The 26,418-nt window shown below is 41.8% G+C and overlaps 2 protein-coding genes across 2 annotated transcripts in view; both read left to right on the forward strand.

Annotated features, from left to right (window-relative positions):
- The window catches only part of LOC140733237 (mitogen-activated protein kinase kinase kinase 5-like), a 175,785-nt gene extending 165,137 nt beyond the window's left edge, over nt 1-10,648 (forward strand). The window contains exon 29 of the mRNA XM_073056295.1: nt 9,665-10,648. Within this exon, the coding sequence (XP_072912396.1) occupies nt 9,665-9,749 (85 nt within the window). The 3' untranslated portion in view covers nt 9,750-10,648. The remainder of the gene's footprint in view (nt 1-9,664) is intronic.
- A 14,162-nt stretch (nt 10,649-24,810) lies between these two features.
- Nucleotides 24,811-26,418, forward strand: part of map7b (microtubule-associated protein 7b) — a 160,529-nt gene continuing 158,921 nt past the window's right edge. The window contains exon 1 of the mRNA XM_073056298.1: nt 24,811-24,928. Within this exon, the coding sequence (XP_072912399.1) occupies nt 24,883-24,928 (46 nt within the window). The 5' untranslated portion in view covers nt 24,811-24,882. The remainder of the gene's footprint in view (nt 24,929-26,418) is intronic.

Below are 26,418 nucleotides of genomic sequence, written 5' to 3' on the forward strand. Positions count from 1 at the left end.
GTTTGCAACTGAACTGAAGGGTGACCAATAATTCTTGTGGGGAGGTTTTCTGGAGCTATTCGGGAGGGGTTAGACTGGCATAGCTTGGACTGGGACTCGTCTAACAGATCAGATTGTTGAAGCAGGTATAGAGGTTACAGCAGGCGAGTCCAGCTGGCAGGATGGAAGATCTGATAGGCAGTGAATCACAGGTCAGAGCCTGCCATGGAAACCATGATGGGTAACTGATTGCTGATGTTCTGAGAAGGGGATATCAAATGTCCAAACCCTCATACTGTCTGTGACTGCAAGCAAGACTCCAAGATGGAGTATTACCTCGCTGGTTCTAAACTTAGGAATGTCTTGGAGAAGGTGAAGGACATTTTGAAAGGGGTGGGGGGGGGGGCAAGTAGCTAATCCATATTGGTAGGAAGAGTGGGGGTCTGGAAAAGTGACCATCCTAACTTCTATGGCTGTAATCTCTGAATTACTCCCAGTGCTACATGCTTGGAGAGGGTAGAAAAAGGGGTAATGAGTTTGTGGCTAAAGAGATGATCCATTTGGGAGGGTCTCAGCTACTTAGACGATTGGAAACCCCTTTTGGGCAAAAGTGACCCATACACAAGTCACAAGTTGTAACTGAATTGAGGGAAGGTTTTCTCGAGCTACTCAGGAGGGTTTAAACTGGGACTCAAAGAACCAGATGAAATATTTAGAACAGATATATGGGTTAGAGCAAGCAGGTCCAGTTGGTAGGACAGGCAGCATAGAAGTCTGATAGACTAAACTGCCTTGTTTTAATACAGGAAGTCACTCAGGTAAAGCAGATGAATTCAGAGCATGGTTCAGCACATGGGATTGTGATATTATAGTTATTATGGAAACATGGCTTAAGGATGGGCGGGACAGGCAACAGTGTTCTGAAGTATCAATGCTTCTGGCATTATGACAGAGGTGGGGGTAGGGGAAGAAGAGGGGTTGTGTTATTTATCGGAGAGAACGTCACAGCACCACTTAAAATATTCCAGGTGAAATTGTTTTGCAAGGTCAGGTGGATCAAATTTAAAAATAAGAAAGTACTTGGGTTTATACAATAATCTCCCTGATAGACAACAGGAATTAGAGGTGCAGCTATTTAGAGAAATAAATAATGAAGAGATGAGTTAGATTAGGAAGTGATTTAGGTGATTTTAACTTACCTAATATTGACCATAAGACTTTGGAAAAGAATTGAGCTATTTGGCCCATCAAGTCTGCTCTGCCATTTCCATCTCAACCCTATTCTCCTGCCTTCTCCCTGTAGCCTTTGACACCCTTACTAATCAAGAACCTATCAAGCTCCACTTTAAGTACACTCAATGACTTGGCCTCCACAGCCACCTGTAGCAAAAAAATTCCACAGATTCACCACCTCTGGCTAAAGAAATTCCTCCTTATCTCATTTCTAAATGTACGTCCCTCTATTCTTTAGCTGTGCTTCTGGTCCTAGACTCCCCCACTGCAGGAAATATTGTCTCCACATCCACTTTATCTAGGTCTTTCAACATTCAATAGGTTTCAATGAGATTCCCCCTCATTCTTCTAAGTTCTGGTGAGTACAAGCCCAGAGCCATCTATTGCCCCTCATATGATAAGCCTTTCATTCTAGGAATCATTTTCCTGAACCTTTTCTGAATACTCTCCAATGTCAACACATCCTCTCTTAAATAAGGTGCCCAAAACTGCTCACAGTACTCCAAGTGAGGCCTCACCAATGACTTATAAAGTTTCAGCATTACATCCTTGCTTTTATATTCTCGTCCTCTCGAAATGAATGTTAACATTGTATTAGCCTTCCTCACCAATGACTCAACCTGCAAATTAACCTTTAGGGAATCCTGCACAAGGACTCCCAAATCTCTTTGCACCTCAGGTTTTTGAATTTTTTCCTTGTTTAGAAAATAGTCTATGCTTTTATTCCTTCTACTAAATTGTATGACCATACACTTCCCAACACTGTATTCCATTTGCCACTTCTTTGTCCATTCTCCTAAGCTGTCCATGTCCTTCTGCAAACTCCCTGCTTCCTTAACACTACCTGTCCCTCCACCTATCTTCCTGTCCTCTGAAAACTTGGCCAAAAGCCATCAAATCCATCATACAAATCATTGACATACAATGTAAAAAGAATGGGTCTGACAGCCAATCAGAAAAGGCTCCCTTTAATCCCACTCTTTGCTTCAAGCTGATTAGCCAATGCTCTATCTATGCGCAGTATCTTGCCTGTAATATCATGGGCTCTTGTCTTGTTAAGCAGCCTCAGGTGCGGCACCTTGTCAAAGACCTTGTGAAAATGCAAGTACACAACATCCACCAATTCTTCTTTGTCTATCCTGCTTGTTATTTCCTCAAAGAATTCTAACAGATGTGTCAGGCAAGATTTTCTTTAAGGAAACCATGCTGACTTTGGCCCATTTTATCATGTACCTCCAAGTACCCTGAAACCGCGTCCTTAACAATCAACTCCAACATCCTCCCTATCACTGAGGTCAGGTTTCCTTTCCTATGCCTTCCTCCCTTCTTGAAGAGTGGAATGACATTTGCAGTTTTCCAGTCCTCTGGAACCATTCCACAATCTAGTGATTCTTGAAAGATCATTGCTAATTCCACCACAATCTCCTCAGCCACCTTGTTCAGAACCCTGAGGTGTAGTCCATTATGTCCGGGTGACTTAGCAACCTTCAGACCTTTCAGTTTTCAAGCATCAAGTAATAGCACCTGCAATCACTTCTACCCCTGACACTCTCTAACTTACAGCATTCTGCTAGTCTCTTCTACTGATGTAAAATACTAATTTTGTTTGCCCGCCATTTCCTTGTTCCCCCTCTTCTGTTGCTACCTCTCCAGCATCATTTTACAGCAGTCCAATGTCTACTCTTGACTCTGTTTTACTCTTCATATATCTGAAAACTTTTGGTATCCTTTTTGATACTTGTTGGCAAGCTTACCTTCATATTTCACCAGCCCCCTACCCATGGCTTTTTAGTTGCCTTCTGTTGGTTTTTAAAAGTTTCCCAGTCCTCTAACTTCACACCAATTTTTGCTCAATTATATGCCCTTCCTTTCACTTTTGCTTTTAACTGGGACTGCCTTAGTGCTAGGGCTAGAATTTAAGTGCATCCAGGAAAGCTTTTTGAAGGAATGTGTGACTAGCCCTTCTGGAGAAGTTCATCTGATCTCTTTTTTTTAAATTTTTTAAAATTAGTTTTTCAAAACATTTTACAAATTAAAAACCCCAAATCCCAATGAGGAGCATTAATACAGTGCAAAATTAAGCATACAATAACAATATGCTACAAAGGAAGAGAATTTAACAAAAAAGCACCTAAATTAAAGACAAGTAAGCTTAGTGTCCTCCCCAAGCCCCACAACACAAGAAAAAAAACAACTCCAGACCGACCACAACACAGTATAAAGAGTATAGGTCAGGACAGTCAAACTCCCAGACTGTGAATACACTTAGCAACAGAGGATAGTAATGCCTACTACCAGAAAAAAAAGGGAGCTGAAAGCAAGGGACCGAAAAGAAGAAAAAAAAAGAAAAAAAAACCCTAGTCAAGAGGAAGGTTATGAAAGTACTCGATAAAAGGTCCCCAGACCTTATGGAACTTTAGATCCGAATTAAGAACTGAATAATGAATTTTTTCGAGGTCCAAGCAGGCCATAATGCCGTTAAGCCATTGCGCATGAGTGGGCGGGGCAACATCTCTCCATCTAAGGAGGATCAAGCGTCTAGCCAGGAGAGAGGCAAAGGATAGTATTTGGCATTTGGTCGGACCCAGACATAGATCTGTCTCGCCCCAAAAACCGAACAGAGCAATTAAGGGGTTTGGTTCTAGGTGCTGATTCAGAATACCCAATAATGTAGTGAAGACATCTTTCCAGAATTTCTCCAAGCTAGGACAGAACCAGTACATATGGATGAGAGAGGCCACGCCCCTCTTGCATTTATCACAGAGCGGACTAATGCCAGGGTAGAATCGAGATAGTTTAGATTTAGACATATGGGCTCTATGAGCAATCTTAAACTGTAAAAGGCAATGGCGAGCACAAAAAGAGGTTGAGTTAACCGATTTGAGAACTGAGTCCCAGCTCTCCTCGGATAAGGAGATATTTAAATCCTGCTCCCAGGCCATTTTAATTTTATCCACAGGGGCCCGTCGTAAGGCTGCTAGTTTATCTCGGATAATTGATATTAAACCTTTACCTAGTGGATTAATGGAAAGAAATAGGTCCATAGCATTTTTCGCAGGCATTTCAGGAAAGTTAGGAATTAAAGGAGCAATAAAGTGTTGGATTTGGAGATATTTGAAAAAGTGAGCGTTAGGCAGGTTGAACGTTCATCTGATCTCTTCGGAATTGACGCAGGACAGGTGCCATTGAAATGCCATTGGGGAAACATTTGAGACTGGTGACTATAGTTAAACATATTTTCAAGGTGGTTATGGAAAAAGATAAAACCGGTCCTAATCAAATCCTAAACTGGGAAAAAGTCAATTTTGATGGTATCATACAGGTACTTGAAAAGTTGATTGGGAAAGGCTGTTTGCATGTAAGGAAATTGTCTGTCAAGTGGGGGGTGGGGCTTTTAAAATTGAGATAGAATGAGCTCATTGCCAGGATGTTCTTCTCAGATTGAAGAGAAAGGCAGGCATGAGGAAACTATGTTGACAGGGAATATTGAAGGTCTTTTTAGGAAAAAGGAGACATATGTTAGGTATATGCATCTGGATAAAGTAAGCCCTTTGAGAAGCATAAGGTATTTAGGAGTACACTTAAGAAGGAAATTACTTTCAGAATACACTTTCAGAACAGCACAGATATAAGATAAGAGAGGAGAGATTTAAAGGAGATCTGAGAGGTAACGTCTTTACACAGAACATAATGAGTACCTGGAATGAGCTACCGGAGGAGGTGGTCAAGGTAGGTACAATTACAACATTTAAGAGGCATTTGGATGGGTACATGGAGGGGAGGGGCATGAGGGTTATGGATCAAATGTGGGCATCTGGGACTAGCAGGGATGATGCTATAGTTGGCATGGACCAGTGGACTGAAGGGCCAGTTTCTGTGTGGTATTATTCCTTGTATTTATGACTCTAGAGTGGAAGAAAGGGCCATACTGGGAGACAAGGTGAAGGAAAATCCTAAACGATTCTATAACTATATTAAGAATAAAAAGGGAGTAGGTCCCCTTACCGATCAGAACACTGATCTATGTGTGCAAACGCAGGAAAGGGGTGAGGTCTTAAATGAATTCTTCTCATCTGTGTCTACTGTGGAGAAGGACACAGAAGCCAGTGAGCTCAGAGAAGGGACCTGTGATATTCTGAAACATATCAACATTGCAAAGAAGGAGTTGTTGGAGGGCTTGAAATGCATAAAGATGGATAATCCCCAGTACTTAACCAATTGTATCTCAGAACATTGTAAGAAGCAAGGAAAGACATTTCTGAAGCCTTGCAAGAGATGTTTATATCTTTGTTAGCCACAGATGAAGTTCTGAAAAACTGGAGAATATCTAATGTTGTCACTTTATTTAAGAAGGACAGCGGGGATAATTTGGGGAACTGTGGACTGGTGAGCCTTACATCAGTGGAGGGCAAGTTATTGGCGGGATTCTGAGTGATGGGATTTATTTGCATTTAGAAAATCAAAGATTAATTAAGGGTAGTCTGCATAACTTTTTGCACGGGAAATCATTTCTCATGAATTTGAGTTTTTTTTGAAGAGGTGACCAAGAGGATTGATGAAGGAGCTTGTAGATATTGTCTACATGGACTTTAGCAAGGCCTTTGACAAGGTCCCGTATGGTAGACTGATCCGAAAGGTTAGAACACATGGTGAATTAGCAAATTTGATACAAAATTGCCTTGGTGAAAGGAGCCAGAAGGTAGTGGAGGGATGTTTTTATAGATTGGAGGCCTATGACCAGTGGTGTACAGGTTTCCCCCGCCATTCGAAGGTTCCTATGAAACGGTTCGATTGCCAGAATGTCATAAAGCAAACGTTCGAAAAACGGGGGCCACCTGAGACTATAAATATTTGTGCTGGGTCCATTGTTGTTTGTCATATGTATTAATGATTTGGATGAGAATACAACTGGCATGATCAGTAAGTTTGCAGATAACACTAAAATCAGTGGTATTGTGGACTATGAAGAAGGTTGACTCCGGTTATAACTGGATCTACAGCAACTGGGAAAGTGGGCAAGTGAATGGTAGATGGAACTCAAATTGGACAAATGAGAAGTGTTTGCATTTTGGGAATTTAAATCAGGCCACAGCAAATGTAAGGGCCCTGGAGAATGGGGTACAAGTTCCCTGTAAATGGGAACACAGGTAGACACAGGTGAGATAGGCATCTCACATGCTTGTCTTTGTTGGCCATGGCATTGAGTTTTAAGTGTTGGGATGGCATGTCACTGTTGTACAAAATGTTGGCTAGGCTGTCTCTGAGTATGGTGCACATTTCTGGCCACCACACCATAGGAGGAATGTGAGTAAACTAAAGAGGCCGCAAATAAGATTCGCAAGGATGTTGGTTGGATTGGAGGACCTGAGTTATCAGGAGGCATTGGACAGGCTAAACCATTATTTCCCAGAGTGAAGGAAACTGATAGGCAGCATGACGGAGATACATAAAATTATACAGGCATAGATATAGTAAACACGTTAAATGCTGCAGATGCTAGAAATCCCATGTCTCTTTCCATGATAGGGTGTTTAAAATTAGAGAGCATTGTTTAAAAGACAGAGATAATTTAGAGGAATACGGGCCAAGCAAAGGCACCTAGGTTGGAGTGGATGAGTTGGGCGGAAGGAATTTTTTTTATAGCTTTCTGACTTAATATTCTAAGGTGGGAGGGGGAAATGTTTAAAAGGGATCTGTGAGGTAAACTTCTCACACACAGAGTAGTTGGTATCTGAAAGGAGCTATCAGAGGAGATGCTGGAGGTCTCAACAGGTCCTTGAATGAACAGAGTATAGAGGGATATGGAATTAATGGAGGCAAATTGGATTCATGTAGATAGGCAAGGGTCTGGTAAGCTAAAGGCTCTCTTTCTATGCTCTATGATTCTATGAGTCAATTTACCTTGTCTGTAGAAAAAAACTTTCCAAAGACACAAAAATATACAGACAAAATCAGGAACATGGCTGGCATTTCTTACAGTAAAGATAACCTTGCGTTTATTCTACCAAGTGCTCGAAAGGGGCCTTCAGTTTAATCAGCCTGCTGACTGGCCAACATTTGTCTAACAAATAACAAATAAGGTGTTTTCTGAGAACACCACATTCATAACTTTCTTTGTGAATTGGAGGCTCGGTGGGCAGAAAGCTTTTTACTGAGTTACCGAGTTCCGACAAGTCAAGGCGTTGTTGATTGCACTTCTATCAACATTGAGTTTTCTCACATCAGCCTTATACCTTTCATCTCATTATTATTCAGTGATGTTTGACTGCAGAAATGACCGATCAGCATGAATAACTGTTATTTAGAATGCAGCTGTGTTACCATTCATAAGCACCCGTTCATAATGCCTCCGGTTATTTTATGGCTCACATACAGTATTGGTTTGGCATGCCACAGCTCTAAATCCTCCCTTCCCCTTTGCCGTACACAAACTCTGGACCTAAACTTCACTCCACCCAAATTCAGCTCTTACAGTTTGATCCCTCCTACGACTGAGAGAAACTGCTCTTTGTGTGGCAGAATTTTTGGGCCTAGACTTTCTATCCTAATCCCTAAATACGTTGAAGTCCTCGTGCCACCAATTGGGTGTGCCATATTAGCATTGCTGTACTATTTAAGTCAAAGGTCTGCCACTGAAATTTCAGGCACGCTACTAAATGAGAGTTGGAAAATGTCATTTGGGATTGTGCTTGTGTTAGGAGGGAGTCAGAAGGACTGGTGGCAGGAACCGGAATCGGGTTTATTACCAATGTCTTATTGGCATGAAATTTCTTATTTGCTGCAGTACAGTGCAAGGACATAACATTACAATAAATTAAAATAAATAAACTACCAAAAAAAAGGAATAATAGGGTTGGGTTCATAGACTATTCAGAAATTTGATGGCAGAGAGTGTTTCAGATTCACTAAGTATGGGTCTTCAGGCTCCTGTATTTCCTCCCTGATGGTAGAAACAAGAAGAGAACATGCATATCCTAGATGGTGAGGATGAAGGTTAGGACCTGTCGTCAAAAAGGAGCAAGTGACATATTCAGGATGAGCCGCGTGGAGCTGTTCTGATGGATACAGTGGGGAGGTGGGGGATGGGGGCAAGCATAGTGATTGAATACGTCATTGGGAATATGGGCCAGTGACTTGTGTCGAGGCGGAGCAAGGGTCTGAAAAATCAAGGAATCATGACTCTGAAGTATAATGAAATAGGAGGGTTAGAACAAGAAGAAATCAAAAGACATGAACTACGAGTGTTCAGGAACGTCAGGGGGTTGGAGCTGTGTTAGTAAAATGTGGTTGTCCTCAGAGCAACCAATGGTGCTTGTTCCAGGTCTAACATAATTTCTAACATCCTCTCAGGGGACCATTGCACAAGAAATGTCTGCAACTGAAGCTAATCAAACTGGGAAGTGCCTGGTGGAGTTTTCCAAGCTGATGTGAAATAACTAGTAAATAAACAAAACCACATTTCAAAGGCAATGTTAGATGGCAAAATGCTGAAAAGAAACACAGCACAACATACCGTAGTCAGATTTCTCTGTCATAATAACCATGCTGTTATAGCTGCATCTTCACCCTTCTTTCTTTTGAATCTAACACTTCAATGCTTAAAATTTGAAATAATAACAAATAATGCTAAAAATACTCAGTATGTGTCTGTGAAAGGGAAAATATAGAGTTTCAATATTCTTTATCAGATCAGATTAGGTTAAATTTTGAATTTCCTAAGAAGATTTGAATGGTCAAATACATAATAATATTTCTCTAATTGTGTCTTTTTGACTCATTGTTTTTACTAATCCTATGGATAATTTGAAACCCTGGAGGGAAGGAAAAAGAAACGTATATTGATTGGTCATTATCGTTCTTTTCAATGCAATGTCTACACTTTCATGTCTGTCCTGCAATTCGAAATGTGGTCTCCTAAATGAGAATGTGTATGAGCATAACACCTTAAGTATATAGGAGCAGAATTAGACTTTTCATCCATTTGAGTCTGCTCCGCTATTCCGTCATGGTTGATTTATTATCCTCGCAACCCCATTCTCCTGCCTTCTCCCCATAATCTATGATGTATTTAGTAAGAACCAATCAAGCTCCACTTTAAGTAACAATGACTTAGCCTCTACAGCTTATGTTGCAGAGTGATTCAGCATTCAGTTCAATCATTATGTTTATGTATTGAGGTTGTTTATTGCAATTTAGTAAATATATTTCATTTAAAGGGTTTAATGTAAAATTTTAAGTCATTTTAATTCTGAATCATTAAGATAAAGAACTGTGGACTGACTGACTTCCAATCTGTAACAACTCTGGAACATAGGCTATAATCTTCAGATACAATAATTTATTTATATTACCTCTCACTCATTGGTTATTTTCTCTGCAATATACTACTATTGCATAAATTGAATGTCAATAATTTTCTGATTGATCAATGATTGTTTTTTCCCTTCTCTAGGGGTGGAATGCTTTGCAAATTGTGGAAAGCAATTGTTGAGAACAGGAAGAAATTGGAATCTACTTCCCCAGTAGGTCATGTGTAAGGAGCCTGTAATGGGATACACAAAAGTATCTCTCCATGAGGTACTAGCACTTTAAAAGAAAGTTTGACAATGTCTTGTTTGTGAGTCTGTTGCAATACTGATAAATGGGGGGGGGGGGGGGGGAAGAAAAACCTGAAACACTGACAAACGCACGTGTGTTGCCAACAGATGTTCAATTTAGCTGGCTGTTTATATTCAAAATAACCATATCTGAAAAAGTGATTAAACAGGTATTTAAGGAGTAATTTTCCAACATCTATATTCACTGTGAACAAGGATCAAAGACCCTCGTTCACAGTTAATATCAATTGGATACCCATGAACAGGGTGTAAATGATTTGCCAGCCTTAAATTAAAGATGTGCAGACATTTTGAATTTACAAAGTATCTACAGTCCCAATGGGTTTAAACTCTGTGCTGAGAGCACAGAATCCAAATTACATTTTGTTCTATTTTTGAATTTTTCTTTTAAACATAGGGGGAAACAATTGTGCACTAAATTCTGTTTTTTATATATTTTGTGCTCTTTTGGATGACATTTTGCTGAAGTACTGTTAAATGTATATTGCGCAAAACTGCACATAACTTTTTTACAATGTTTGTAATGTAATAAGTTGTCTTAAATTTTTTCTGCTTTTGAACAACCTGAGTTACTGTAGTAAATTTTGTAAATGCACATAGGTTATATATGTAATTGTCCCAGTTTTTGTAATGTAAATTATATGGCTTTATATTGTATAAATACAGTTAGTCCCATTTCCCTTTGGATGGTGAAATATGTTTAAATCATCATATTATGATTCACTTTTATTGTTGATCTTTGTGTCACAAATGACCTGTTCTAAGGATAAATACTTTGATAGCCACTTTTAGCAATAAATTAAAGAAAATTACAAACACATGAGTTTTATTGCACTGCCATTATTTTATTTATAGAGTTACAGAATTGTAAATATTTACAGAACAGAAGGAAGCCATTTGGCATGTTGAGTCTCCACTGGCACTATGTAAATGAGTTCACCTGTCCCACACTACAACCCTCTCTTCATTGTTGCACAAATCATTCCCATTCACAGTGTTACACAGCTCCCTCAGAATGCTACGCTTGAATCTCCTACACGTGACAGTATATTCCAGACCCTAACTATGCATTGTGTGGTAATAATTTTTTCTTCATGTCATTTTTGTTTCTTTTAGCATTATCTTCATCTTTTATCCCCAAGCTCTTGAGCCTTTCAGCAATCTAGTTTGTATGTAGCTACTGTGACTTTAAGTTTCTCAGATGTGCCTACAAGCTGCTCTGTTGTAGCTTGGGTGAGTACCTGCAGTGCATTTTGAATCCTCTGCAGGTATGGTGTACAAGTGATGGAGGAAGAGAGCATTTAACCCGGTGGTTGAGGTGCCAGTGGAACAAGTTGCTTTGCCCTGGATGGTACTAAATTGTTGAGTGTAGATAGAGCTAGAAACACCAAGCAAGTGGAGGGCACTCCATCACTTGTTCCTTGTAGATAGTGAAAAGGTAGTGATAGATTGATAGATAGTGGAAAGGTCTTGGGGTATGAGAAAGTTTTAAAATATCAAAATCAACTTTATTCATAATAAAAACTAATTACAAGAATAAATTGTGCCATATCTTTTCATTCTTACATTAATAAGAGAATGTGTTACATAGGTTCAATTAGATTTCTTAAAACCAATAGCAATATTGCCACCTGTGTGGACCCCAAGGGTGGCTCACCACCCAACCCAGTCCCTCCCTGTCTGGTGGCAGAAGAATCCTATACCATCCTTCACCGAGCTTTTGTGGTGGTTCTACCAAACTTCAGCACGTACTCCTGCAGCCTGCAATGTGCCGGTCATATCAGAAATTGAGTCAGTCACCAAAGGGTACTACTTTCTGATGGTATTCGTGCTGCCTGTCCAGTTGAGCTTCTGGTCTACAGTGACTGCCAGGACGTCGAGGGTGACAGTGTCACAGTGGGTATTAACCCATTTCCTAAACGGTTGTTTACTTCTTGTTGCAAGCAGATGTGGACACCTTCCTTCTCAGAGGAGTTCTAAATGAAGTTGAATATTGAATATTAGTGAACATCTTCATTAACAGCATAATTGAAAAAAGTGGTTGAAAGTAGCATCTGGAGATGGATCATTGACATCAAACAACCACAACCCACAGCAGTCTCTTTATTAAATAATCTGACAGTGTTCAGTGAGGGTCCAATTGCAGGGGGAGAGCAGCAGAATGAACTGTTCGCTAAGTTTTAATAAGACTGAGTGGAACAAAAGGAAAATAATAAAGTAACGAGAAAATCTGCAGGTGCTGGAAAACTCAGGTCCACTAATTAAAACTCAAACTAAAAGCCATGGAAGGCTGCTGGACCACACAATATTCCTGGTAGGGTGCTTAGAGGATGTGCAGAGCAGCTAGCAGATGTTCTCACTGACATCTTCAACATCTCCCTGAGCAGCGCCACAATTCCAACGTGCTTCAAGGCTGCCACCATCGTCCCCGTGCCGAAGAAGTCTTCAGTGTCCTGCCTCAATGACTACCGTCCCGTTGCACTCACGTCCATCATCATGAAGTGTTTTGAGAGGCTCGTCATGAGGCACATCAAGACCCTGCTGTCCCCCTCACTGGATCCCCTGCAGTTTGCATACCGTCCCAACCGCTCAACAGACGACGCCATTGCCATCACCCTCCACCTGGACAAAAAAGACATGTACATTTGAATCAAGTCAAGTCAAGTCAACACAAAATGCTGGTGGAACACAGCAGGCCAGGCAGCTTAGATGCTGCCTGGCCTGCTGTGTTCCACCAGCATTTTGTGTGTGTTGTTGTTTGAATTTCCAGCATCTGCAGATTTCCTTGAGTTTGCAAGTCAAGTCACTTTTATTGTCATTTCGACCATAACTGCTGGTATAGTACATAGTAAAAACTAGACAATGTTTCTCAGGACCATGGTGCTACATGAAACAGTACAAAACCTAGTCTGAACTATGTAAAAAAAAACAACACAGAGAAAGCTACACTAGACTACCGACCTACACAGGACTGCATAAAGTGCACAATGCTGTTCATAGACTTCATTTCAGCATTCAACACATCATCCCTCAGAAACTGATTGGAAAGCTGAGCCTACTGGGCCTGAACACCTCCCTCTGCAACTGGATCCAGACTTCCTGATGGAGACCTCAGTCAGTCCGGATCAGAGGCAGCATCTCCAACACCATCACACTGAGCATGGGGGCCCCCCAGGGCTGTGTGCTCAGTCCACTGCTGTTCACTCTGCTGACCCATGACTGTGCTGCAACATACAGCTCGAACCATATCATCAAGTTCGCTGATGACACGACCGTGGTGGCTCTCATCAGCAAGAACGAATAGTCAGCATAAAGAGAGGAGGTGCAGCAGCTAACAAACTGGTGCAGAGCCAACAACCTGTCTCTGAATATGAACAAAACAAAAGAGATGGTTGTTGACTTCAGGAGGACACAGAGCGACCACTCCCCGCTAAACATCGACAGCTCCTTGGTAGAGATCGTTAAGAGCACCAAATTTCTTGGTGTTCACCTGGCGGAGAATCTCACCTGGTCCCTCAACACCAGCTCCATAGGAAAGAAAGCCCAGCAGTGTCTCTACTTTCTGCGAAGGCTGAGGGGTCCATCTCCCACCCTCCATCCTCATCACATTCTACAGGGGTTGTATTGAGAGCATCCTGAGCAGCTGCATCACTGCCTGGTTCGGAAATTGCATAATCTCGGATCACAAGACCCTGCAGCGGATAGTGAGGTTAGCTGAGAAGATCATCGGGGTCTCTCTTCCCGCCATTACGGACATTTACACTACATGCTGCATCCGCAAAGGAAACAGCATTATGAAGGACCCCACGCACCCCTCATACCAACTCTTCTCCCTCCTGCTGTCTGGGAAAAGGCACCGAAGCATTTGGGCTCTCGCAACCAGACTATGTAACAGTCTCTTCCCCCAAGCTATCAGACTCCTCAATACCCAGAGCCTGGACTGACACCAACTTACTGCCCTCTACTGTGTGTATTGTCTTGTTTATTATTTATTGTAATGCCTGCACTGTTTTGTGCACTTTATACAGTCCTGGGTAGGTCTGTAGTCTAGTGCAGATTTTGTTTTTCTCTGTGTTGTTTTCACGTAGTTCAGTGTAGTTTTTGTACTGTTTCATGTAGCACCATGATCCTGAAAAACGTTCTCTCATTTTTACTATGTACTGTACCAGCAGTTATGGTTGAAATGACAATAAAAAGTGACTTGACTTGACTAATGCCATCACTGCAGGTCGGAAGCACTAACTAAATACTAAATTAATACTGATCCTTTGCAGTGTCAACCTAATTGTAATCTTTCCAGAACTCGACTAGCTAAGCAGGGAGCATTGCTGTCACTATGCTTTGGTCAAGACTCAACAAAACTGAAATGAAAGGAAGGGAGTTAAATACAGCCACGAATTAACACCAGTCGGCTGGAATGTGCATTCTTACAAGCGTGATTGCTGACCGCTTTCAGCTGCCCTCCTGCGAGGGCAATCAGACACCGTGGCAGTGTCTGTGGTCATAACGGGGCCCCTGTCCCCAGGCGTAGCTCCTGAGGCACTAAAAATATATGGAAGCTGGTAGTCCTCTATGTGAGAGATGTCCAGAATATTACGAGCCAGAACCCAAGAACGTTCCTCTGGCACAAACGTCTCCCAGCCCAGGAGGTAATGTCGGGGGCATGGCAGGGTCCAAGATGCTAGGAGGTGCCGCACAGAATAGACCAGGGTCGCATAAACCAAATGGAGAGTTAGGGGAGGGAGGGGTCACTGGCTCAAGCTGGAAAACATGGAATTCTGGGTGTATCTTCATAGAAGGTGGTAAGGTGCAGCCTATAGGAGGCTCTGTTGATCGCCTACTCCACTTTAAATGGTCCCATGTGGTATGGGCCAACTTACAGCTCACTACTCTCAAAAGAAGAACTCTAGATACACTAAAGGTCTTGTCTCTAGTGGAGCTGATCAGCTAGGGAGCATATTGTTTTTGAGTGTGCACCAGAGAAACCGTGGCTGCCACCTGATTCTGGCTGTTTGTGGTGAGTTGCTGAAATGTCACTGCAAGTGCTGACACCTGTTCTTCCTGTTTGGACTGAGCTTACCACTCTGAAAGTAATTGTCACACCACGTAAGCCACTTCTACAAACCTAGCCTTCACTGACGGTAACTTCTATCCTACCTGACCAACTAACTTAAGGGCTGGGGATCAGCTGTTCTCTCTCCTGTGGGTCCATTTCAATGGTCGAGTCTTGCAGACTGAGTGTTCGGTGGTGGGAGAGACACAACAGCAGAATGAACAGTAACTGAGTTTTAGGAAGAACTGTGTAGAGCCAAAGGAAAATAATAAACGCAAGGCCAACAGGGCCGCTAATGTAAACTCTCAAACTGAAAGCTAGTGTCATCACTGTGGCTCAGAGCAATAACTAAATACTAAAGAAATACCACTCCTTTGCAGTGTCAATTTAATTGTAATCTTCTTTCCCAGAACATAGACTAAGGTAAGCAGGGAGCGTTGCCATTGCTATGCTTTGGTCAAGACTTGACAAGACTGTAACAAAATGAAGGGAGTTAAGTACAACCACAAATACACCCTAATTGGCTGGAATGTACATTCTCACAAGCATGATTGCCGACAACTTATAGCTGCTTGCCTGTGAGGGTGCCCAGACTGTGCAGCAGTGTCCATGGTTGTGACATAACCACAACCACCCTCCTGTGTGCAGTGTGACCTTGGAGGTGGAGCAATTTCCTCTTAGTTCTTGCTGGCTTCAGCTTTCCAAGGTGTAGGAGCCACGCATCGGTTCTCTATCTGCATTGTAGTCTGTGTTTTGCATTTATTATATTAACTAGTCACTTGAGGGCGGAGTGGTAAAAGTGAAGGGAATAAATTAGGTCTTCATGCTTTGTTCATTGCTGTCAGTAGTAGCTGTGGACTGGTGGATGTCATATCATTTAATAATGTTCAATACCGCTCAGTTACACTCAGACACACTTCAGTTTCATTGCTTCAGGACTGTGTGTTTGCTAATTGCTAATAAAGGATCGAATACATATCCTTGACTTTTGGAGCAATAATTATTGGAGTGGGGGTGCATCCTGCAGGTATAACAAATCTGTAGGGTCACTGGCAAATGCAATTGTTTTGGTTTGGTTTGGGAGCTACACAAGAATTCCTTGACACCCAGTGAGTTCAGAAGTTTCTTTGATCCTTTGGCATTTGCAGTAATTACATAATCCTATGTCATGTGAAAGTGCATCACTTGTTCAGAAGTCATGTGAGTAAGATGTTATGAGATTAAATCGCTAAGAGTGCATCCAGCCAGAGGTGGCAGCCTTGTCTAGGCAATGCTTTAAACTCCATTCTCTAGAATAATGCATATAAACACTGACTGGGTTCAAAGTTCAAAGTAAATTTTATTATCAAAGTTCATACATGTCACCATATACAACCCTGAGATTCATTTTTTGTGGGCATACTCAATAAATCTCTAGAATAGCAACTATAACAGGATCAATGAAAGATCAACCAGAGTTCAGAAGACAAGAAACTGTGCAAATGCAAATATAAATAATAGCAATAAATCGCAAGAACCTGCACGTTGGCAAACTTCTATAGATGTGTAGTGGAAAAAGTGCTGACAGCCTGCATCATGGCCTGGTATGGGAATACCAGTCCCTTTGAGCAGAAGGCATAGTAGTGGATAATGGATTCGGCCCAATACATCATGGATAAAACCCTTCCAACCACTGAGTACATTTACATGACATGTTGCCGTAGAAAAGCAGCATCCATCATCAAAGATCCTCACCCAGGCCATGCTCTTTTCTCACTGCAGCCATTAGGCAAAAGTTACAAGTGCCTCAGGTCTCACACCACCAGGCTCAAGAACAGTTACTACTCCTCAATCATCAGACTTTGGAACAAAAGGGGATAACTACACTCATTCTATTTCTGGTGTTCCCACAACCAATGGTCTCACTTTAAGAATGCTTTATCTTGTCAGTTAATGCTCTTGTTATTTATTGCTATTTATTTATATTTGCATTTGCACAGTTTGTTGTCCATTGATCCTGTTTACAATTACTGTTCTATGGATTTGCTAAGTATGCCCACAGAAAAAGATTCTGTAGGTTGTATGTGGTGTCATGAATGTAATCCGATAATAAATTTTACTTTGAACTATGGAGTTTCACCAGATTGGTTCTTGGGGTGTTGGGAAATTGAGAAGAATAGGTCTGTATTCTCTGGAGTTTGTTAGAAGAATGGGCCTCATTAAAAAGTGTGCAACTCTTTCATGGCTCAATCAGTTGGACGCAAAGAGCATTTTTCTCTTGGCTGTGGGTATATATCTATTGGTCACTGTGTCAAGAGAAAGCTAAACACTTTAGGACTGAAATGACATGTAATGTATTCACTCAAAACCAAAGGTTAGCTTATTGCCTCATGCAGAAGTAAATAATGTGCACTGATATAATGAAAAACTTACTTGCAGCAGAATCAAAGCCATTATCAGCATTCACAAAAACTACATTAAAGAATTTTATGATAAAGAACACAATTAGCTCCACAGTGCTCTAATACAGCTTGGGGCATAGGAGGTTGGAACTCAATTTCAATGTCATCTGTAAGGAGTCTGTAGGTCCTCCCCATGGAATGCTTTGGTTTTCTCTGGGTGCTCTGGTTTCCTCCCACAGTCCAAAGATGTACCTGTTAGTAGGTTGATTAGTCATTGTAAGTCATTCCATGATTAGGCTTGGGTTAAATTGAGGGCTGCTGGGCAGTATGGTTTGAAGGGCCGATAGGGCCTATTCCACACTCTATGCCAATAAAAAAATAAATAAGAACACAAAAAAAACATTTTAGTGCAAAAAGATTATAGTGGTCAGAGTGTCGTTCTACCGTTGTGAGTAGGATTGTGCTAGTTGACTCAAGAGCTGCATGATTGAAGGGAGTAAGGTGTTCTTCAGCCTGGTGGTATGGGGATTTCGGGCTTCTGTTCATCCTGCCAGATGATGAATCATTAGAACTTTCCACTCTGGGTGCTAGGATACAGAGCTCTTTCAGAAAAGAGACTGTAAAATTCCGATTCAGATTCATTTATTTATCATACATATTGAAACATACAGTGAAATGCAGCATTTGCATTAACAACCAACACAACCCTAGGGTGTGCTGGATCCAGTGCACAAGCTTTTGCATTTGAAGTTGACGCATTTTGGTGCTAACATAGCGTGCGCACAATGTTCAGCAGAACAACACAGAACACAAGCAACAAAACACCACCAAAATAAGTTCCTTTTCTCCCTCCCACGCACCCATACACATTGAGAGTCCTCCAACAACAGAAAGCGGCATCCAGTCTCCAGGCCAGCCATCAGGCTTTGGCTTGCAATTGATCTTCAAGCTTTGAGCTTCAGTATCGACCCCTGAATTAGCCGAAGATGAGACCCCAAACTCCAGGCTTGCTGACTCACTGACCCTCATGCCTTCTGTTCACATGGACATCCAATCCCAGGACCCACCAATCTGGGACAGCCCAGCATCCATAAGACCATAACATATAGGAGCAGTTGTAGGCCATTCTGCCCATTGAGTCTGCTCCACCTTTCAATCATGGGCTGATCCAATTCTTCCAGTCATTCCCACTCCCCTGCTTTCTCCCCATACCCTTTGATGCCCTGGCTAATCAAGAACCTATCTATCTCTACCTTAAATGTACCCAATGACTTGACCTCCACAGCCACTCGTGACAACGAATTCCACAGATTTACCACCCTCTGACTAAAGTAATTTTTCCGCATCTCAGTTCTAAAGGGGCGTCCTTCAATCCTGAAGTTGTGCCCTCTTGTCCTAGACTCCCCTACAATGGGAAATAACTTTGCTATATCTAAACTGTTCAGGCCTTTTAACATTCGGAAAGCTTCAATGCGATCCCCCCTCATGAACTCCAGGGAATACAGCCCAAGAGCTGCCAGAAGTTCCTCTTACAGTAACCCTTTTATTCCTGGAATCATTCTTGTGAATCTTCCCTGAACCCTCTCCAATGTCATATATCCTTTCTAAAATAAGGAGCCCAAAACTGCACTCAATAGTCCAAGTGTGGTCTCATGAGTGCCTTATACAGCCTCAACATCATGTCCTTGCTCTTGTATTCTAGATAGATAGATAGATAGATAGATAGATACTTTATTCATCCCCATGGGGAAATTCAACTTTTTTTCCAATGTCCCATACACTTGTTGTAGCAAAACTAATTACAACAATACTTAACTCAGTAAAAAAAATATGATATGCATCTAAATCACCATCTCAAAAAGCATTAATAATAGCTTTTAAAAAGTTCTTAAGTCCTGGCGGTAGAATTGTAAAGCCTAATGGCATTGGGGAGTATTGACCTCTTCATCCTGTCTGAGGAGCATTGCATCGATAGTAACCTGTCGCTGAAACTGCTTCTCTGTCTCTGGATGGTGCTATGTAGAGGATGTTCAGAGTTTTCCATAATTGACCGTAGCCTACTCAGCGCCCTTCGCTCAGCTACCGATGTTAAACTCTCCAGTACTTTGCCCACGACAGAGCCCGCCTTCCTTACCAGCTTATTAAGACGTGAGGCGTCCCTCTTCTTAATGCTTCTAGAAATGAATGTCGACATTGCATTCACCTTCTGCACCACCAACTCAACCTGGAGGTTAAACTTTAGGGTGTCCTGCACTAGGACTCCCAAGTCCCTTTGCATCTCTGCATTTTGAATTCTCTCCCCATCTAAATGATAGTCTGCCCATTTAATTCTTCCACCAACGTTCATGACCATACACTTTCCAACATTGTATTTCATTTGCTATTTCTTTGCCCATTCCCCTAAACTATCTAAGTCTCTCTGCAGGCTCTCTGTTTCCTCAACACTACCTGCTTCTCCATCTATCTTTGTATCATCAGCAAATTTAGCCACAAATCCATTAATCCTATAGACCAAATCATTGACATACATCGTAAATAGCAGTGGGTCCCAACACTGACCCCTGTGGAATTCCACTAGGAAGCCAGCCAGAATAGGATCCCTTTATTCCCACTCTCTGTTTTCTGCCAATCAGCCAACGCTCCACCCATGCTAGTAACTTCCCTGTAATTCCATGGGCTCTTATCTTACTAAGCAGCCTCATGTGCAGCACCTTGTCAAAGGCCTTCTGAAACTCCAAGGACACCACATCTATTGATCTCCTTTGTCTACCCTGCTTGTGATTTCCTAAAAAAATTTCAGGAAACCATGCTGGCTTTGGCCTATCTTGTCATGTGCCTCCAGGTTCTCTGTAATCTCATCCCTAACAATCGATTCCAACAACTTCGCAACCACTGATGTCAGGCTAGCAGGTCTATAGTTTCCTTTCTGCTGCCTCCCACCTTTCTTAAATAGCAGAGTAACATTTGCAATTTTCCAATCATCCGGTACAATGCCAGAATCTATCAATTCTTGAAAGATCATTGCTAATGATCTCCAGCTACTTCCTTCAGAACCCAAGGGTGCATTTCATAAGGTCCAGGAGATTTATCCACCCTCAGACTTTAAGCTTCCTGAGCATCTTCTCAGTCATAATTTTCACTGCACAAACTTCACTTCTCTGATACTGTTAAATGTCCGGTATATGCAGATGTCTTCCACTGTGAAGACCGATGCAAAATATGCATTCAGTTCCTCTGCCATCTCTGCATCTCTCATTACAATATCTCCAGCATCATTTTCTATTGGTCCTATACAGTATCTACCCTCAACTCTCTTTTACCCTTTATATACTTAAAAAATATATTTAAAAATATACTTTTAGTATCTTTTTTGATATTAGTCACCAGCTTCCTTTCATAATTCATCTTTTCATTCCTAATGACCTTCTGAGTTTCCTTTTGAAAGTTTTTAAAAGCTTCCCAATCCTCTATCTTCCCACTAGCTTTGGCTTCCTTGTATGCCCTCTCTTTTGCTATTACTTTGGCCCTGACTTCATTTGTCAGCCATGATAGTGTCCTTCTTCCATTCAAAAATTTCTTCTTATTTGGAATATATCTGTCTTGCACTTCCTCATTTTTCACAGAAACTCCAGCCATTGCTGCTCTTCTGTCCTTCCTGCTAGTGTCCCTTTCCAGTCAACTTTGGCCAGTTCCCCTCTCATGACATTGTAATTTCCTTTATTCCACTGAAATACCGACACATTGGAATTTAGTTTCTCCTTCTCAAATTTCAAAGTGAACTTGATCATATTGTGATCACTGTTCCCAAAGGGTTCCTTCACCGTAAGCTCTCTGATCACCTCTGGATCATTGCACAACACCCAATCCAGCACAGCCGATTCCCCTAGTGGGTTCAACAACAAGCCGTTCTAAAAAGCCATTCCTTGGACATTCTATAAATTATTTCAACACGTGCAAAAGAGGACTCCTGACTCCTGATGAAGGGTCTCGGCCCGAAACGTTGACTGCTCATTTCAACGGATGCTGCCCAACCTGCTGAGTTCATCCAGCTTTTGTACGTGTTGATTTGACCACAGCATCTGCAGTGTACTTTGTGTTTACTATAAATTCTTTCTCTTGAGGTCCAGTACTGGCATGGTTTTCCCAATTCACTTTCATGTTAAAATCCCCAAGGATTATCATGACATTGCACTTTTGACACACCTTTATCTCCTGCTGTAATTTGTAATCCACATCCTGGCTCCTGTTTGGAGGCCTGTATACAACTGCCATTAGGGTCCTTTTACCCTTGCCATTTCTTAACTCAACCCATAGAGACTCTAAACCTTCCGATCCTATGTCATCCCTTTCTAATGATTTAATATTATTTCTTATACACAGGGCCGCACCACCCCCTCTGCCTACTAACCTATCTTTCCAATACACCGTATATCCTTGGACATTCAGCTCCCAATGGCAGCCAACCTTCAGCCAAGTTTCAGAGATGGCCTCAATGTCATACTTGCCAATCCACGATGTCCTTCATCACATGTCCACATCAGTGACCATTGAGCATGGAGTGGAGGTCTGGACTTTGACATCCTTTGTTCCATGCCCACATTGCTAGCCTTCAAACACAGAGTGTGGAATGGAGTCCTAAACTCCAGCCTAACCCGGAACTCTTCGACATTGCCTTCCCTAAACTCTAATTTGACTTTTAACTCCCCTACGTTCCCGTCCCTAATCTCTAACTCCCCTCTCTGCCTCCAAAACCATCCCAATGAACTTAAAAATACAACTAGGTATGAACCACGATTACAGTTCAGCAGCATTTTGACCAGATTTCTAGATATTAATGGAAAGAATAGGACACTGGGATGATGAGGAACAAAAGATCATGATGAATGGTGGAACAGACGTGAAGCACAGATGACCCAATACCCATTCCTCTCATAATTCTTGTATTCTTACAATAGAGCTGTATTGTTATTGTTTGTGAACTGATCCCTGCGCCACAGAAGCTGAATGCTAGTTCTCTGATACCTCCTCAAAGCTTCCTCTGGACCATGCTCCTTCTAATGAATATCAGACGTTGTTGTCTCCCAGACAGTAACTGACTTCATCTCATGGTGTCATAAAGTCGTACCACACTTGAACAACCCACTGAGTCGGCATCTACCATCAAACACACTTTTACACTATCCCACAGTAATCCCATTTAGTTTCTGCCACCTTCTTTATTCATCCACATTCTACTGCCCAACTCTATATACTAGGGACATTTTCTGTTTTTTCCAATCAGTATGGAAACACGTTTTCTTAAAAGGCACATTGACTTTCTTTTTGCCAGCGAGCTCCTGTATTCTGGAGCCAACAGTGACACTGCTTGAGGGATTTTGGCAATAAGGAAGCAGGAACTAATTAACAAGCCAACAGATCCCTACAAAGCAGCTGGAAGAGTGATTGAATAATTATAGATGAATTAATTTATTAATTAATTCATTCATTATAGATTTTACTGAGAAACAAATGATTAAACTTAAAAATGCTGCAATTAGGAAAACAAATCTGATTTTTGGAAAGAAATCCAGCTCCTTTTGCAGCAAGGGTTTCGGACCTGCTCAGGAGAATACTCCTTTCTATCTACAGTCAAACAAGAGGATGTTGTTGTTTGCAATCAATCGATGTGAACGGCGACAGCGGTAAACTAAACAGCAAGACAACCTTTCCTGTTTAAAACCAATCTTGCACGTTAAAGGGAATTCGTCACTTTTTCGTTCTGCAGACATAATGATTATTTGTACAGTAATCCACTTAGGTTTGTAAACAATCTGACGCACCTTTTTTGAAATCAACAGACTACTGAAACGACTACAGCTAAACCACCTGCTATATAATTGCTCTCACTTTTTTAATAAAACAATCAATTTATTGCAATGGTTGTCACTTCACTTTAGAAGGCTGTGAATACTGAGAACGAAAGGGGGAGGGAGGCACGATGCATTGATAGAGGTGCATAGTGAAGCCCAGGATATATAATTGGGAAGACTGCAAAAAAAGAACAGGAAAAATAAGCGTGCTCTCCAGGATATTTATCTCTCAACCAACGTAATAAAATACGGCAGTTTAGTCGGAGAACGTGGTTGCCGGGTTTTCTACTTGCCAGCAGCGATTCTAGTACTTCTCAACCCAACTCCACCGAAAGACTGTTCAGGTGCTTCTTTTGCCTTTTGGGCCTATGCGACGAAACACAAGTTTGCTGATGATATTATTTACTGGGACAGCAGAAAAAATAAACGGCGTTCCACCGCCAGTGGATTCTTGATCGTTTTAAAAATAACCATGGGAAGGAAATTGTAGCCCAATGTGTAAGCCAGAACCAGCGCAAAGTACTGGAACTACCGTAAATAGCGACAGAAACGGCCAGAGGTTGTGATGGGCAGTATTGAATGCAATACAAGTATTACCTCTGGTGTCGCGGGTTAACACCTTTATTTTATACCCGCGAAATAGAAGTAAAGTCGGGATAAGCATTGATTTAAATACCGCATGTTAAAGGCGGGGTTTCTATCTCTGACTTACGTTATGCAGATTTTAATAAATATTGGAAAGAGTTTATTTTGTGGTCCGGTGATTGCACTCGAGATTCATTAAGAACTCCATTGCCAAATGTAAATCAAGCATATTTTAAATAGAATGTGGCCGAACATTTTGTGTTCATTTAACTATTCAAAGTAACGGCACAGTCTTTAATACTTGTTGTTGTCTCTGGTGTCACTTCGAGAACTTGATTGATAAAATAAATAACATATATAGAAAGTTAGGTTGATTTAAGATTAAATGCATCGACCTGAAATGATCTCTCCACCACCGCTCTCTGACCGGAGTATTTCCAGTATTTTCACAAACAAGAGAAAATCTGCAGATGCTGGAAATCCAAGCAGCACACACAAATGCAGGAGGAACTCATCAGGTCAGGCAGCGTCTATGGAAAAGGTACAGTCGATGTTTCAGGCCGAGATCCTTCCTCAGGATATTTCCAGTATTTTGTTGTTTTATGCTGGTATGGTATTTAAACGGTTTAATCAGCTTGTCCTCTAACTGATGAACAGTTCGTTGTTTCTTGTTCTGAAAATAGTCTGCCGCTGTGTATTAAAAAAGATAATAAATTGTGATGTTAACAAGTAAATCGTACTCCACTACAGAGAATGCAACTGAATAGTATTGTGGTGAGTTATGATTCTTAAAACATTGCGCACCACTGTATAGTATATCGTACTTGTGAGGATGTTTTATCTTACTTAGTATCTTAAAGCTGCTGCATGATCCGTTTATTGCGTATGACAGCGGTTATTACATGTGTAAGACGTTAATGATTATTGTAGCGTCTGTCCAGAGCCCTGCGACGTGAAGTGTTTACCTAGGTAATGATCGCCGGTTTGCGATGTGTTTGTGTAATCCCCGTTGTGAGCTGGAGCTGGAGCTGTGTGACCCGCTCATGATGCGGACGGTGCAGTCACCTGTTGGTCTCCGTGCCTCAGCCTCCTACCTGGCGCAGACGAAGGCGGGGCCTGCGCTCTCACTGGTTGAATTTCCCGCCGCCCCAAGGTGGGTTCGCCTGCTGCTGACGTCAGGAGTAATGGCGGAGGCGGAGGGAGTCGCATCCCGAGTGGATGGCGGCGACGGTGAGTTAGTCGGTGTTTTTCTGTACCAGGATGAGAAAGCGGTGCGCGACGGCGGGAGGGCGAAGCGTTACTGCGAGGTGGTGGGGGAAGCGGAGCGCCCACGGGAGCGGCTGACACACACCTGAAGCCGGTGGAACGGGCCCGGCCGTTTGGCTCGGGCGGCCTATTGTCCACGGAACAGTGGCCGGAACCCGGAACCGGGCGGCTGGAACCTCTCCGCCGGAGGAGCTTTAATACACTGGCAGCGTGTACCTGCGCTGCTGAGGAAAAGTACAAAGTGTAACAAGTGGCTTGGGAAAGGGGAAACTAACTGAAATATAATAGTACACAAATGCTAAGTTTTAGTTAACTCAGGCATCTTTCCAGCAGGACACCTTGTGATTTAATTAGTTTGAGAATAAAAACCGGAACGAGTTGGCTTTTTAATTACGTCTTGTTTGGATCAGTTTTCGCAAATACTACTGAGCGAATTAACTCATTTAAATTACTGCTTGATAAGGAAGCTTGAATGTTAGTATTTGATGGATAAAATTATCAGTTACTTCAAGTTTTCACAAATGGAGTTCTCTGATGTCTTCTATTTGTTCCGTGAAGATTATTACCCGTCTGTCTTAGATCTGTGTCGTTCCTTTTGATTTGTTATTACCTAGCCCGGCTTAGGTTGGAGGGTGCGGCTGGATATGTATTTAAATTTTGCTGCTTGTATCAAGCCTAGCTATGTACTGCACGAATCTGTCAATACTTCGTACGGTTTTATATAAAACACAAGCAACCGAATCCATTTCTACCTAATCGATCTGAAATCGCATTATTTCGTACTGCGGTGTATTGTTGAAAGTTAGTGGTAAACAGATTTCATAGGTTAAGGTTAATTACACTGTAAATGGTTCCCACGTAACCCGTGTAGGAAATTGCAGACATCAGAAAGTGTGCTAGATTTTGTGTGGTGTTTTGCTAATCGCAGACGCAATGTAGTGAAAAAATGTCAAATTTCTGGAGGAACTCAGCGGGATAGGTAGTCTGTGGAGGTAAGGAATAGTCGATATTTGAGGTCGAGACCCTGCGGTATCCAGATTCTGGTTTGGACCCGAAATACAGTATCGACCATCCCTTTTCTTAGATGCAACTTGACCCGGTAAATTACTTCAGCAGTTCGTCTGCTCCATCTTCCAGTTTCTGTAGTTTACTATGTCAAGACAACTTTTTTCGGTTCTAAGATCCTTTTTAGAGGTAAGATTTTTTTTGGTGAAGAAACGTCGGGTACCTGGTATATGCGGAAGAGGAAATCTTGAATTTAAAAACTGCTGGGGGCACTCAGTATGGACACCCACTATTACAATGTAGCATCGAGGGAAATCAGCAACGACCTTCAGGTCGAAGACTCTTGGATGGGATATATTGTGCATGTCAATCAGCTCTTCCTCCATTTCCAACCGAAAAAAAAGTTGCTTTCCGCGAATAGCTAGTCTTTTCAAAGGATGCGACTATAA

The sequence above is a fragment of the Hemitrygon akajei genome, chromosome 9, assembly GCF_048418815.1.
Source record: "Hemitrygon akajei chromosome 9, sHemAka1.3, whole genome shotgun sequence".
Classification (NCBI taxonomy): domain Eukaryota; kingdom Metazoa; phylum Chordata; class Chondrichthyes; order Myliobatiformes; family Dasyatidae; genus Hemitrygon; species Hemitrygon akajei.